The 16082-nt window shown below is 38.4% G+C and overlaps 1 protein-coding gene across 1 annotated transcript in view; it reads right to left on the bottom strand.

The window, feature by feature from the left end:
- GTF2F2 (general transcription factor IIF subunit 2) overlaps nt 1–16082 on the bottom strand; it is a 154595-nt gene that overhangs the window by 65289 nt on the left and 73224 nt on the right. The window contains exon 5 of the mRNA XM_078433441.1: nt 4743–4824. Coding sequence (XP_078289567.1) covers nt 4743–4824 — 82 coding nt within the window. The remainder of the gene's footprint in view (nt 1–4742; nt 4825–16082) is intronic.

The raw sequence follows: 16082 nt of genomic DNA, 5'->3' as shown, positions 1-16082 counted from the left end.
AAAGAAAGAAAAAAGAACACATAGACATTCATACATACCATTAAAGAAGAATAAGTAAGTATGTGGGAATGTGGAAAAGGGTATGGCAGATCCTAACTAGAGTGGGGAATGGAAGACATGAGAAGGCTTCACTGAGTAAGTGACACCTGGGTTGGATGTAAGAGCTCAGAGGATCTTGGCAGAAGATAGATGAGGCATTCTAGGTATAGGACACAGCATGTAACAAAGGCATAAAAACTTAAAAGTGCCCAGTACATCCAGGGTAACCATGTGTAGTGTGGCAGAACTAGCTGATGTCTGCCAAAAGGAAAACAGCTAAAAACAAAGCCAGATTATCCACAAACTTGAATGTCATTAAGGACCAAGCAGTCAGTAGGCCCTGAAAAACTTTGAGCGTATGTGTGAAATATGAGGGATAGTGTATCTTAGGTACTGGGCTGCCAGGTCTGCTCTCAAACAGTCCTACTTTGATGTCACCTACATCTGGAAATCTGCCTTTCCATTTGATCTCCACCACATTTCTTTTCTTTTCCTAAGTTTGTGTGTGTGTGTGTGTGTGTGTGTGTGTGTGTGTGTGAGAGAGAGAGAGAGAGAGAGAGAGAGAGAGAGAGAAAGAGAAAGAGAGTAGTTTTGGGGGAAGTCAAAAGTTCTACATGGACAGAAAGAGACAATCCCAACCAGGCTCTGTGCTGTCAGTGCATAACATGACCCAGGGTTCGATCTCACAAACCGTGAGATCATGACCTGAGCCGAAATCAAGAGTTGGACACTTAGCCGACTGAGCCACCCAGGCGCCCCAGCACCACCACATTCTCTGCCTCCTACCATATCATCAGTAAATAGATGTTTTAGATAATCGTGTGTGTGTGTGTGTGTGTGTGTGTGTGTGTGTGTGTGTGTTCCTTCAGGTTTACAAACTGTAAATTCTCTGGAGCAAGAAGAGTATCTAGTGATTTTCTTTAAACTGAGCCTTACCTCAGTGATCACATTTGGCATTTGAAAAATGTTGAATGGCGATAAACAAAGTACAGGTTGACCCTTGAACAGCACTAGTCTCAGGTGTACAGGTCCACTTATACATGGATACCTTACAGTACAGCACTGTAAATGTATTTTCTCTTCCTTATGATTTTCTTTTCTATGGCTTACTTTATCATAAGAATACAGTAATAATACACAGACCATACAAAATATGTTTAATCAACTGTTTACGTTATTGGTGAGGCTTCCAGTCAATGGTCGGCTATTGGTAGTTTTGGAGAAAGTCAAAAGTTCTACACAGATTTTCAACTCTGCAAAGGGTCAGCACCCCAACCCTCTCGTTGTTCAAGTGTCAACTGTACATGAGATACAACTTATGACTCGCATCACTTTCCTATTTTGATAATCTACCCATCAGTACTCTTCTTGCAGTTTAAGTACTTTCTGCTCTTTTAAGTTTTTATGTAAACGGTCAACCAGGATTTAAAGTAAAATGGACATGGGGTCTATAAAGCCTCACCCCTCACTCTCATCAGTGTTGCCCATCCTGTGCAACACACAGGTTGGTATGGAATCAGTCTGAGGACTCGTAGCAGAAGTGCACCCAGGCCACCATCAGTCTGGTTCTAGCGAAATCTCCTGTCCCGCAACCACTTAAGTAGGAGATGAGTTCATTAAATCCTATCGACTCTACCTCCAAGTATCCTCAAAACCTAGTCTTTCATCTCCCTTCCGACTAGAACTACTTTAACGTTTAGTCATTCAGACGTTTTGTACCTGGGCTATCACATCTGCCTCTAGCTTATTTCCCTGCTTTCAGTCTTTTATTGTGGACAGAAAGGCTTATCCAAAACTTTGCTTTCCACGCTGCTTAGAATTCTTCAGTGCCTCCCTAATAACCACAGCACAAAGTCCAAATTTCTTACCACAACATAGACTCTTTAACAAATAATTTAGCAAGAACATAAAGGTATTTAACATTTTAAACCTTATCTCCTGCCATTTATTCACTGAACAGATATTTACTACCTACTACATGTCATGAACTGTTCTAAGCACTTGGGTATACGTGTGTATAAGTGAACAAAATAGATGATTGTGTGCTTGTGTGTGCGCACGCCCACACACCAAAGAACCAACCACGGAAGTTTAAATCACACAAGGGCGAAGATAGCAATAAATATAAATAAATTATACAGTATATTAGGAGGTGATATGGTCTATAAGAAAATACAAGTATAGAAAGAAGTAGGCTGGTCAGGGTAGGCACTATTGGAAAAGTAGAATCTGAGAAGAGACTTGAAAGAGACAAGGAGTGAGCCATGTTGCTATCTGCAGAAAGGACATTCCAGGCAGGAAAGAAAATCTGGTGTAAAGGCCCTAATATGGAAGTACCTAGAGTACTCATGACTGTTAGAGGAGGTCAGGGTGGTGAAAGCAGAGTGAGGGGAGTGAGGGGAGTGAGGGGGAGGATCAAAGGATAGGGAGAAGTGGGAAGGAGTAGGAGGGTGATCATGTAGATCCTTGCAGATGATTCCAAGGACTCAAATTTTATTCTGAGTGATAAAGGACACACTGCAAGTGACCCAGGAGCAAAGGAATGGCATGACTTAATAGATCTGAGAAGTGGTCTGACAGGTGTGCAGATCACAGTGGGGCAAGGACAGAAGCAGGAAGTCTGCTATAGGAGGCTACTGCAGTGATCCAGGTGAGAGATGACAACACATCATGGGGGTGGGGGGAGGGGAGATGGTCGGAATGCAGATGTGTAATATTTTGAAGGAACGGTCAATAAAATTTTTCTGACACTTTGGATGTGAGGTGTGAAAGAGGCCTCAAGTCTTTATGCATGCATGTCTCTCTGTTGAGGGTGTTCTTACTCCTCTCTTTTTCTACTTGGTCAAAACAATCTCAGTATTCAAGACGCGTCATGTATCGCCTATTTTATGAAACTCACATGATTATCATCTCCTGAATCACTCTGTGTCCTTAAGTCATGTAAGTAACTGAAATATGTAATGGCTGGTCTTTTAGCAAGAGTCAAAAGGCTAAACAATCTTCCTATCTTTTTTGGTCAGAAAAAAGCAGACATTTCATTAACACAACAGGTGACTTGCCTAATCGCATCATTAAAAAGGTCTAGAAACCTTTAAAGAAAATTAGAACCACAAAAAAAGATCTTGTCAGGCCGCTCAATAACCAGATTTTGCATTCTTCCATTTCAGTACTTGAAGAAGAGAAGTCTACAAAAAAGACTTGCATTGTATGATCAACTTTATAGGCTACACCCAAAGAGAGAAACACCTCTCCAAAGTTACTTTGTTATGAAAGTTATTTTCTGTTATAAAAAGTCTTCATTTTGGTTGTCATCCTTTTACTTGCCCTGGGGAGGCATTTAAATGAGAAGAATTATTGGACACAAAAAAAATAACAGTCTTTTTGTTTCATTCCCGAGAGACACACAATAATTTAATTGAGAAGGTGGGGAAATTAAGAAGATGACATGACATTAGAGAGGATGTGGCTCAAGCAGCCACTTTAAAGCATGAGAACACTTATTTTCAGAGAGGCTGTCGTTATAGCCTGAACAGTGTGCTCCCCGTTATGAGCTCTGTACAGCTATGATTGGCTGAAACAGAAGTTCCACGAGGACAGAGAGTTTTACCTGTTTTGTTCACTACCCTTTCACACAGTAAGTGCTGAATGAATGAACAAAGTTATAATTCTAAACTACATGGAGCTGAAATATATTCAACAAAAAGTATAAACCAAGGGGCTCCTGGCTGGCTCGGTTGGTAGGGCATGTGACTCTTGGTCTCAGGGTTGTGAGTTCGAGTCTCACGGGTGGCATGGAGTTTACTTAAAATAAAAAATGTTTTAGAAAGTTTAAAGCAAGTATATTCCACTTCTCAGCATTTAAAAAATTGCTCTTTGAAAGTCAAAATTTGGACTATCGAGAATTTGCAGTCATCTTCCAATATTAATTATAAAATGTTAACCATATACAACAGTGGGGAAGACCTTATGAAAAATCTCTAACAAGGAGTAAGTTTACAAAAAGTTCTCTGTAATCAAGAGAAAAGGATGATATTCTAGCAGCTCTACTTGCTTTATCCTGTATAGTATTTTAGACATGTTCATTATGGGAAAATTACAGCCTTTGAAAATAAAATAGTACAAATATCTTATTACATATCTTTAGAGAATCAAAATCTATAAAGATGACTAGAAAAAAGAAGTATAAAAAGTGTGATTTCAGGTTATATTAAGAGAGTAGCTTAAAACATCCCAAATAAACAGCCCAAGTTGTGAAAGTTCTCTTAGCAAAGAAACTCTTACCTGGGTTTTTTTTTTCTTTAATTGAAATATAATTGACATATAACATTATATTATATGTTGTTTCAAGTATACAACATAATGATTCAAACTTTACAGACATTACAAAATGATCACCACAATGAGTCTAGTTAACTGTTCATCATATTTACAGGTTTTCTTGTGATGAGAACTTTTAAGATCTATTCTCTTAGCAATTTTCAAATATGCAAAATAGTAATACTAACTATAGTCACCAAGCTGTACACTATATCCCCAGGACTTATTTTGTAACTAGAAGTTTGTTCTTAGGTTTAAAACCAAACAGCCTTTGAAGAAAACACTTTTAACGTAACTATAGTCTTCATGCAGTCAATAAGTAATCTATGTATTTCAATCCCCAAGAGGAACTATCAGGTATTATTTTAAAGTTAAAAAACACCAACCTCTTTAATCTCATGTAGTTTTCACTGGCAGCAGGTCGACATTCAGCTCTTTGTACGACTATTCCTTCCAATGAAAGTTTATCTTGAATGGAAAGAAAAAAAATTAACAAATGTATTCAGAGATTACACGGATTATTTTTAAGATTTTACTTTGACATCCTAACCACAGTAATAATGATCAGCATCAAATATAATAATAAAAATCAATGAAACAAAAGGAATACTGGTAAGTTTATAGTACCATCATTAGTCAGAATAGAGAAAAACCTTACTCTTGGCTAGTGAAAAACTGAGCTTGTCAGGTTTACTGGGCTGCTGCAGCCACTTGCCAATAACAACTTCTATTTATTTTTTCTAGAGAGGGTGGCTTAAATGTAAGGGCATAAAATCAAAGTTAAAAAATCTGAAGAGTGTGGAGGCTATCTCATCTTTGGCAGAGAAGTAACTTCTAAAAACTCAGCTAGTCTAAACCACTAAAATCAAAGATAATACATATTTGCATGTGTGGGTGTGCACACTCACATATACATGTAGGCAAATAAAATTCTAGAATACACTATGACTAGAATACTGTGAAATTGAACAGATCATTGTCTAGGCTATGCTGTGTACCAGTTCTGCCTGCCAGTTGCTCTGACTTCTATTTTCAAGCAGAATTATTAAGTTGGGTGTGTCCAAATAAGAGCTTTAACTGCTATGGACATCTGTTCAAACAAAAGGGCAATTTTTCCTACCATTAGTAAGAATTCTTATGGTGACCCTGACACAAAATTTGAGAGAAACTGAAAAAGTAAACAAAAGTTAGCACTTACAACATGACTACCAGGCACCAAACATTGCTGTAAAGTCACTTTACAGACGTTATTTTATTTGATAGCACATATATGACTGTCCCATGATGGCACTAGCTTTCCTATGGTCTGAAAAGATTTATGTCTATGGTTAGGAAGTTATGGTTCAGTCTTATTTCCATGCAAATTCACCCGGGTTTTGAGAAGAAATTCAGGAAATCCTTTGGCTCATCAGCAATGTATTTATGATTCATCTCGTCAGGGTGAATGACTTCATGCATTCCACTAATATGAACTAAGTGCCTACTAGGTAAAGGGCACCATCTAGGCATTTGGAATCAAAGATGATTAAGATACAGTACTATTTTCTGGCACAAAAACAGACACTCAGATCAATGGAACAGAATAGAGAACCCAGAAATGGACCCACAAACGTATGGCCAACTAATCTTTGACAAAGCAGGAAAGACTATCCAATGGAATTAAGACAGTCTCTTTAGCAAGTGGTGCTGGGAAAATTGGACAGCGACATGCAGAAGAATGAACTTGGACCACTTTCTTATACCACACACAAAAATAAACTCAAAATGGATGAAAGACCTAAATGTAAGACAGGAAGCCATCAAAATCCTGGAGAAGAAAGCAGGCAAAAACCTCTTTGATCTTGGCTGCAGGAACTTCTTACTCAACGAGTCTCCAGAGGCAAGGGAAACAAAAGCAAAAATGAACTACTGGGACCACATCAAGATAAAAAGATTCTGCAGAGTGAAGGAAACAATCAGCAAAACTAAAGGCAACCGACAGAATGGGAGAAGATATTTGCAAATGACACATCAGATAAAGGGTTAGTATCCGAAGTCTATAAAAAACTTATCAAACTCAACACCCAAAAAATAATCCAGTGAAGAAATGGGCAAAAGAAATGGGCACATTTTCCCAAAGACATCCAGACGGCCAACCAACACATGAAAAAATGCTCACCATCACTCACTCATCACCAGGGAAATACGAATCAAAACCACAATGAGATACCACCTCACACCAGTCAGAATGGCTAATGTTAACAACTCAGGCAACAACAGATGTTGGCAAGGATGCAGAGAAAGAGGATCTCTTTTGCACTGCTGGCGGGAATGCAAACTGGTGCAGCCACTCTGGAAAACAGTATGGAGGTTCCTCAATTAAAAACAGAACTACCCTACAACCCAGCAATTGCACTACTAGGTATTTATCCAAGGGATACAGGTATGCTGTTTCGAAGGGGCACGTGTACCCCAATGTTTATAGCAGCACTATCAACAATAGCCAAAGTTGGAAAGAGCTCAAATGTCCATCGATAGATGAATGGATAAAGAAAATGTGGTATATATATATATATATATACAATGGAGTATTACTTGGCAATCAAAAAAAAGAATGAAATCTTGCCATTTGCAACTACGTGGATGGAACTAGAGGGTATTATGCTAAGCGAAATTACTCAAGAGAAAGACAAATATCATATGACTTCACTCATATGAGGACTTTAAGACACAGAACAGATGAACACAAGGGAAGGGCAACAAAAACAATATTAAAAAAAAAAAGGGAGGGGGACAAACATAACAGACTCATAAATATGGAGAACAAACAGAGGGTTACTAGAGGGATTGTGTATGTGGGCGGGGGGGAGGGATGAGCTAAATGGATAAGGGGAATTAAGGAATCTACCCCTGAAATCATTGTTGCACTCTATGCTAAATTGGATATAAATTTAAAAAAATAAAATTTAATTTAAAAAATAATTTAAAATGTGAAAAAAACACAACAAAAGATATGGTATTCTTTTCAAGAGACACACAGTTCACTGGGGGGTGGGGTGGGGGGCAGAAAAACTGACCAAAATGTAGGGTGCAGATAGTACCACACCCACATGATTTATATTAGAAAATCTTCTTTATGGTGACTTTTCTTGATTGTGTCTCCAAACTCCAGAAGACTCCTTACTGTAGTCCCTAACCTGTGAACACATGCGTAATTCAGTAGTTGAAGAGTCCCTCAATGCGTGTGAGATACACAACAAATCTCAAGTACAGACTAACAGATGTCTGTAAAAAGCAATGATGAGAAGCATGCCTACCTTACATCAAAATATGTCAGAAAGGAAATAAAGCCATAAATATTTTATATGAAATTTAGCTGTCTAAAATAATTTCTTCTTGTTAATCAGTTTAGTAAGATTGAGATTAAAAATCTGAATTTCCCAAATCTTATGTTTGAGTTTGCCTCTCCACTGAAGATGAATAGTCTATCTAGAACAATTACTGTCATAACAAGAACAAGATTTGGGAAATTCCTATGTATAAAGTATCTTAAGTGCATGAGAAAGTCCTCTATTGAAACATAAATCAATCCTTTTTAAAAAACAAATTTAGAATACCACATGACTCCTGAAAATAATTTACTTTTATATCCATGTGTCTATTAATGTTGAATACTAAAGGAGCTACCTGTTAATACCATCTGTTAATGTTCCCCACGTGTCTAGCAGTATCTACACCACGTAGACAGGGTGAATTTAATTTTTAAAGGATTCTGCTGTCAGTGTTCTCCATATAATACCTGAAAGGGTAAGAAGCATCCAAAGCACCTGCCCATTTCACCTTGGCCACTACTCTCATCACTATTCTTCAATCAAGGTCATTCTCATAAAGCAACAAAATTCACTTCCCCAAACCATAATTTCCTGTCCATCATATCCCCTTTTCGAACCTAAAATAGCTTTCCAATGATTCTCAAATGAAAGAAAAGTCTTAATCATCAGCAATGAATTTTCCCACTGATTGGCTGCTCTTAAATAACCCCACATCTCTGTTAGCTCATTCCCCTTCTCTTCTTAAATAAATTTTAAAAAGCCAATTACTTATGAGAAAGCCTCCTAAGCAGGATTTAAAGCCTTCACACACATTTTAAAGCCTCATAGGAAAATGTTTTCATATTCTTTTCACTAACCATGCTTTAAATATTGCATTATATTTTAAAGGCATTTGAAAGCACCTACTTGCACACCACTGTTGTTTATTACAGACCATTTTCATTCATTACTTAAAACCACTTTGTTGGGGGTGAGGGGTGGTTCAGTTAGTTAAGTGACTGACTCTTGATTTTGTTTCTTCAGATCATGATCTCACGGCTTGCAACTTTGAGAGATTGGGCAGGGAGCCTGCTTGGGATTCTCTCTCCTTCTGCCCCTCCACACAGCTCAGCGCACTCTCCCTCTCCCTTTCTAAAAAAATACAAAACAAAACCACTTTGTTGGCCCAATTTAAAAGACCATAAATACTTGCAATGCATCAGGAATAACAAAAATAAATAAAACATGACTCCTGTCCTCAAGGAGTAGAGTCTAGTGCAGCCATTCAAATGATTCTGTGGCATATATTTTTTAAAATGTACTGAGGACCCCCCCCCCCCAAGAGCTTTGATGTGGGTTTTATCTATTGCTATTGATATTAGAAATTAAACTAAGAAATGTTTAGAAAATCAGAATTGAAAAAGACAAAAAGCCTTGGTATTATTATGAATAATTGTTTTGATTTCATAGGTCCCTTGAGAAGGTTTCAGGAATCCCTCTACCCAAAAGTTTCCAGGTCACATTTTGAGAGTTGCTGGTCTAGTGGGAATCTAAGACAGGTATATAATCATTTTGAATACACCAGAATCACTTATCCCAAGCAGGCTCCACAAAGCCTGACACAGGGCTTGAACCCACAAACCATGAGATCATGACCTGAGCCAAAACCAAGAGTTGCACACTCAACCAAATGAGCCACTCAGGCACCCCAACACCAGAATCACTTTTAATAGACCTCCACTTAACCCACTTCTAGATTACCAAGGCTCTCAAGTCCCCTCTTTTAAATACAGTGACAGATGCCCATAGCTTGCCCATAGTGGGCAGTTAGGTTCATCTCTGGTACTCCCACACACTTCTGTTCTAACTATATTAGAAGTTGTTTATGCTAGTGTTACTGTTAGTAATTATGCAATTTGATTATATATTATATAATCCTATTAATTATGAGTATGGGGGAAGGAGATGTTTCTATGAAAACCAGGTTTAGTGCCTTGGCAAGGCATGATATAAAAGTAAGTTGCTAAAAAAACTACTGTCAAAGTAGACACTGGAGAAATGAACAGGAGACTAGAAGAGAAACATGCAAGTCTAGAAGGATTCTGCATTCCTACTGTTTCAGTGTCTAAGTTCTTGCTCTTTTCTAAGAAGCCAAAATTGTAAATCTAAACTAGATTACGAGTTGAATTTTCCCAAGAAACAGAGAGCAGATGCTCAATCAGCATACTATACTGTAATCAAAGGCCTTGTCCTACATGTACACTGGTAGCTAAATGTACATTTTAACCCTTAAGGTAAAATGTTTAAGGCACTAGGAATGCACATTATGATTCCCTACCTTTGAATTTACCTGACAGACTACCGGTCCTTCCCTATGGGCTATGGGACTCTACTGCACAATGCAGAATTTTTTTAACAGTGATAAGACAGATACACACAGAATACAGAGACTAAAACACACAAAGAGATTATGCCTAGCTGAGGTTCAAGAAAAGGTTTGATAGAGAAAACGATGTTTATGTTGGATTTTTTTTTTTTAATGTTTGTTTATTTTTTAGAGAGAAAGAGACAGAGCCCAAGCAGGGAAAGGGCAGAGGGAGAGCGAGAGAGAGAGAGAGGGAGGGAGGGTGGGGGGGAGGGAGACACAGAATCCAAAACAGACTACAGGCCTCAATCTGTCAGCACAGAGCCTGACGTGGGGCTCGAACTCATGAACTGTGAGATCATGACCTGAGCTCAAGTCGGACGCTTAACCGACTGAGCCACCCAGGCACCCTGTTTATGTTAGATCTTGAAAAACAGGTGGAATTTAGACAGGAGGTAAGGCAGAAAGACACTGAAGGTGGTAGGAATAGAGTGAACAATGGCTTTCATCTCCTTCCTCTTTCTCTTTCTCCCTGTGTGTGTTTTTCTCTCTCTCTGAATTTCAAACCAAGGGACCCACACCAGAATTGGATTCTGGGTAATATTCCAGAATCCTTCCTATATTTTCTCCTCATCACCTATCCCCTGTCCTTTTTTGCAAGATCCATTTACTTCCTGGTTTCTGTTACTTGTAACCAAAAGAATCTTAAAGAATATGAACACACAACTTTGATAATAGTTTTATTTATCTATATCCTACCACCTAGTTTCAGAAAAAAATTGAGAAAGAGGTGCCTGGAAGGCTCAGTCGGTTAAGCATCCGACTTCAGTTCAGGTCATGATCTTGCGGTTCACAAGTTCAAATCCCGCGTCGGGCTCTGTGCTGACAGCTCAGAACTGGAGCCTGCTTTGGATCTGTGTCTCCATCTCTCCCTGCTCCTCCCCTGCTCGCGCTCTGTCTCTCTCTCTCTCTCTCTCAAAAATAAGAATTAGGGGCGCCTGGGTGGCGCAGTCGGTTAAGCGTCCGACTTCAGCCAGGTCACGATCTCGCGGTCCGTGAGTTCGAGCCCCGCGTCAGGCTCTGGGCTGATGGCTCGGAGCCTGGAGCCTGTTTCCGATTCTGTGTCTCCCTCTCTCTCTCTGCCCCTCCCCTGTTCATGCTCTGTCTCTCTCTGTCCCCCCCCCAAAAAAAATAAATAAAAAACGTTGAAAAAAAATTAAAAAAAAAAAAAAAAGAATTAAAATAAATGAATAAATAAATAAGAAAAAATTAAGAAAAACTTACAGGGTAAATATATAAAACATATGCCATAAAGAAGAACTGAAGAGTTCCAGTTCTGATCCTGTCAGTAAATAGTGATGTCACTTTGGCAAGACTACTTCACATCTCTGGGCCTCAGCATGTACATAATGAAGTGACGGGGATCTCTGAGATCTAGTTCCAATTCTCTTTCACTTAATAAACAAAGAAAGAAAAAAAAAAAACAACAACTGGCCTTCACTTCCAACTGGGGATGTTTTATTACTCCATTAGTGTTTCTTTTGTGTGGGCTGATTCACTCTTTCTTTCTTTCTTTCTTTCTTTTTCCTTCCTTCCTTCCTTCCTTCCTTCCTTCCTTCCTTCCTTCCTTCCTTCCTTCCTTTTTCTTTTTAGAGAGAGAGTGAAAGAGAGAGCTCGAGCATGGGAAGGGTCAGAGAGAGAGGGAGATACAATCTGAAGCAAGCCCCAGGCTCGGAGCTGTCAGCACAGAGCCTGACACAGGGTTCGAACCCACAAAACAAATCGCGACATCATGACCTGAGCCAAAGTCAGACGCATAACCGAGTGAGCCACCCAGGCACCCCTGCGCTGATAACTTTCTAATAAGACCTAGATATAATCAAATTTTCTTTGAGGAGAAATTAGAAACTGTTTCTTGAAACAACAACAAAATGTTGAGAAATTTCAGCTCTAACCAAGACCTTCCGGCTCTTTATCTCAATTGAGATAGACTCTATGTTAAAGAACTCAAGAAAACCGACAGGCACTTTTTACAAGTTAAGGGCATACCTAGTTTAAACAAGTTACAGTAATAAGCAGGGAGGGTGCTTATTAGCATTGGCATGTAATTAATGATACCAGGTATATTAGGAAGATGCTAGGCATCAGGAAGTTATAGGCATTCATTTCCACAAGGCCACTCCAGATCCACTTCAGTGTGGAGGCCTTTAAGAGCACTTCCAATTCCAGTTAAAACACAGGTAAGTGAGCCAGAACCAAGATTTTGAACTGTTCCTGTGACTTCTGAAGCTATTTTCCTGATTCTTATTTATATCACATCTGTGTCTATCATCAGAAGAGGACTGAAGAAAAAATATTTTCACAGAGCCGGTGAATTTAAAAGGTAAACCATTTTTAATGTTCCTATTAATTTCCATTCTTCTCATTTAAAATCTTTTCATGGAAGTTTTTTGCCTGTGGTTCACAGGGTAAGGCAAATCAATATAAACTACTTGGTATCTTAACAAACCAGTTACGCAAACTTGCAATCTCTATATTATTAAGAAAGTGATCCTTATTCTATTCAAATTTGGCAACGGATGTTCTGATCTCTAACCTTCAAAAATTTTAGGAATGAAAGATCATGTTCAGATTTCAGTAAACCTACAGAGTTAGCATTTGATTATTTACCTCAAAAGTAACAAAGGAGCAGTAATATAAATATTCCCCAAAGTTATCTATTTATGTAATATGTTTTCATATAATATTCAAATTACAAATACACCTAATGCACTGGAAATTCCCAATTTTAAACAAATACTGAAACAAGATTTTGAGGACTAGACCAAAGATTTAGAAAACATCTCAACCTCCTGATGCATAGCACTGCTCTTCAACTGTTCACCTATGGACTGTGAGAAAGAGGTTGTATATACATTCCTATAAAAGGGAAATTGAGGAGCACCTGGGTGGCTCAGTTGGTTAAGCATCTGCCTCTAGATTTTGGCTCAGGTCATGATCTCACAGTTCGTGAGTTCGAGCCCCACGTCAGCTTGGGATTTTCTCTCTCTCTCTCCCCCCGACTCTCTGCCCCTCTCCCACACTATCTCTCAAAATAAATAAACTTTAAAGAAAAAAAAAAGGACACTGTAATGATGATCAAAAAGCATCTGTGAATGACAAGAATGGTTGCCCAGGAGTACAATGAAAAGTAGCTAAAGTACAAAATCAAAGATGGAGGCCTAAAGGCACAAAGGAATCTGGATTGTTCTATCAGTCGACAAAAGCCATAACAGACTTTAGATCAAAGAAGTAACTTAGTGAATGAGCTTTTTAAAAACAAATATTTGTATGTTTTAATGTTTACAAATGAAGTCCACAAGTTATTATTCCTCCTATACTTCAGACTACAGTCTCTTTTATGCTTGTTACATCATATATGTAATTAGCCAATATAAAAACCTCTTGAATACAGATGTGGGCATGATGTTTTGACTTGTAAACAGACATAATTTCTAACCTCAAAGCTGCTTTCAAGAATAAGAGGCTGGATAAAACCCAGAAATAAAACACAGCTTTATAAAAAACATAAAATAATGCTATGTTTAACAATAAATGAAATAAGGCAGGAAAATCCTAATAATATAATCGTTTGTTTTAGTGAGACCTTCATCAAAGGGTGCAATCCAGCTTTGGCTGCTGCACTTGAAATTAGAAATGACTTAAAAACAATAGGAAAAGCAGGGCACCTGGGTCGCTCAGCTGGTTAAGCGTCCGACTTTGGCTCAGGTCATGATCTCATGGTTTGTGAGTTCAAGCCCTGCATCGGGCTCCGTGCTGACAGCTTGGAGCCTGGAGCCTGCTTCAGATTCTGTGTCTCCCTCTCTCTGGGCCCCTCCCCTGCTGGCACTCTGACTCTGTCTCTCTCTCTCTCTCTCTCAAAAATAAAGACTAATAAATAAATAAATAAACATTAAAAAAAAATAGCAAAGGTAATTAAATGAATTAAAACAAAAAACAAATCCTTCCAGGAAAGATTAAGTCTCCTAGAGAACAGACTTTCACTACAATGCTATAGTATTATTAAATAGTGCCAAACACGGTTGATAGGATGAGTGATACCAAGGAAGAAAAATACAGACCACTGCACATAGAAAGACTGCAGCAGGGTTGAGGGATACAATATTAATGAAATACTTATAGACAATCCAACGGCACCTATTTTCAAATCAAGTCAATAGGATTCAAGTATTTCATTAACTTCATCTTCAGTACCTCCTGTTCTCTTCACCATGTTTAATTGGTAACAGCGGTGGATGCCATACACTAGTTCTTTATGATTTTCAAGATAATTTAACAAAGTTATCTCCACAACTACAGGGCAGAAGTTATGTCCCCATCATTAAGAACTCCTCTGAGATAAGTTCCCTTTCCTGAACTCACAAATTACCTTCATATGGTGGTTTTTCAATTCTGCTTGATCATTAGAATAATCACCTGGGGAGCTTTTTAAAAACTACTGGGCCCAGGGGCGCCTGGGTGGCTCAGTCAGTTGAGCGTCCGACTTTGGCTCAGGTCATGATCTCGCACTCTGTGAGTTCAAGCCCCGTGTTGGGCTCTGTGCTGACAGCTCAGAGCCTGGAGCCTGCTTGGGTTTCTGTATCTCCCTCTCTCTCTTGCCCCTCCCCACTCATGTTCTGTCTCTCCCTCTCTGTCAAAAATAAACAAAAAAAATTTTTTTTAATTAAAAAAACAACAACAAAAACAACAAAAACTACTGGGCCCAAAGCCAGAAATTCTACTCTAAGTGGCTTATGGGGGCAAGAGATGGTGGTATCTTTATAACATCAATAGATCATTCTAATATGCAGTAGCCAGAGCTTAAAACTGCTGAATATGGCTCCTCACCCCAGGCTCCCTTTCTTCCTCTCCCTATATCTGTTAATTTTATTTTCTGGTGGTATGAAGGTAGCAGCTCACAGAACTGCTCAAATATTTCATCAAATCTGAGACAGCATCAACTATAACGTACATCATCTTATAAGCCACTAAGACAAAACACTACCATGATTTTAAGACATACCCTGACTTCAGAACTGTTTAATGTGAAAAATGTGCAACATGAAAGAGTCCTCCGTCCCTAATTTACAATCAATATACTAAGAAACAGCATTTGCTCCTATGAACCATCATATATCCTGTCCTGCTGTTCAGGCTTCCTTCTCTTTCCTCCACACCATGTCACCACTAAGGAAGGACACAAGAGGATCTAAAGAAAAGAGGATGACAGAAGGACCAGTGGTGGGGGACAGTACTTAAGAGCAAAGATTTTTTTCATCACTGATTTCATAATAATATTACCTTTACAAGTTTTCAAAGTCATGCCCCTCATTTTGAGATTGTACATAATGGTTATTAACATTTTAAAAATATCTTCTTCCCAAAGAGAAGGCAAAATTCCATTTTGCCAAATAGCACTATAAAAATGAGTTCTATATAATAATATAATTTCAATGTTCATTTGATGGCTCATGAAAGTGCTTTGCTCATCTGGTTACAATAGAATTTTCCAGTGAATAATAATGCATAGGCTACAATTCAAAAAAGAGAAAATTCATTTTAAAAAACATAAATGACTTCTCACAGAATTATAAAACACTGCTTTCCCTGAAGCACTCATCTCCCAAAGTATATTTAAAATATGAATTAATATGATCTGTAAATTGTTTTCATAGTCAACTGTATAATTAATGAAAAGCAAAGAATGTGGAATGGAATTTTGCTTGAAGTTCTCATTTAATCTGTCATTTTTATTTGTGCTCCTTTTAATACACAGTGCTTTATTCTTTTCTACACTCCTCAAATAAGCCTTAAGTTTGCCAATATAGCAAAGATTCCTGGGCTTCTCTGAAGACTCAGTTCAACACTGCAAAACATTCTTAAACACATTCACCTGACTGGAAGTACCCATCCACATCACCTTCCTGCCAGAGGATATATCCAGTGAGTCCTAGGACTCAAGCATTCCACATAGTTGGTTAGATACTGTGGCCAATCAGCAGCATAAGGTAGCTGGGGCAGTATTTGTGTTA

Source organism: Panthera onca, chromosome A1, assembly GCF_046562875.1.
Source record: "Panthera onca isolate mPanOnc1 chromosome A1, mPanOnc1 haplotype 2, whole genome shotgun sequence".
NCBI classification, from domain to species: domain Eukaryota; kingdom Metazoa; phylum Chordata; class Mammalia; order Carnivora; family Felidae; genus Panthera; species Panthera onca.
This window is presented reverse-complemented; position numbering and strand designations above follow the sequence as displayed.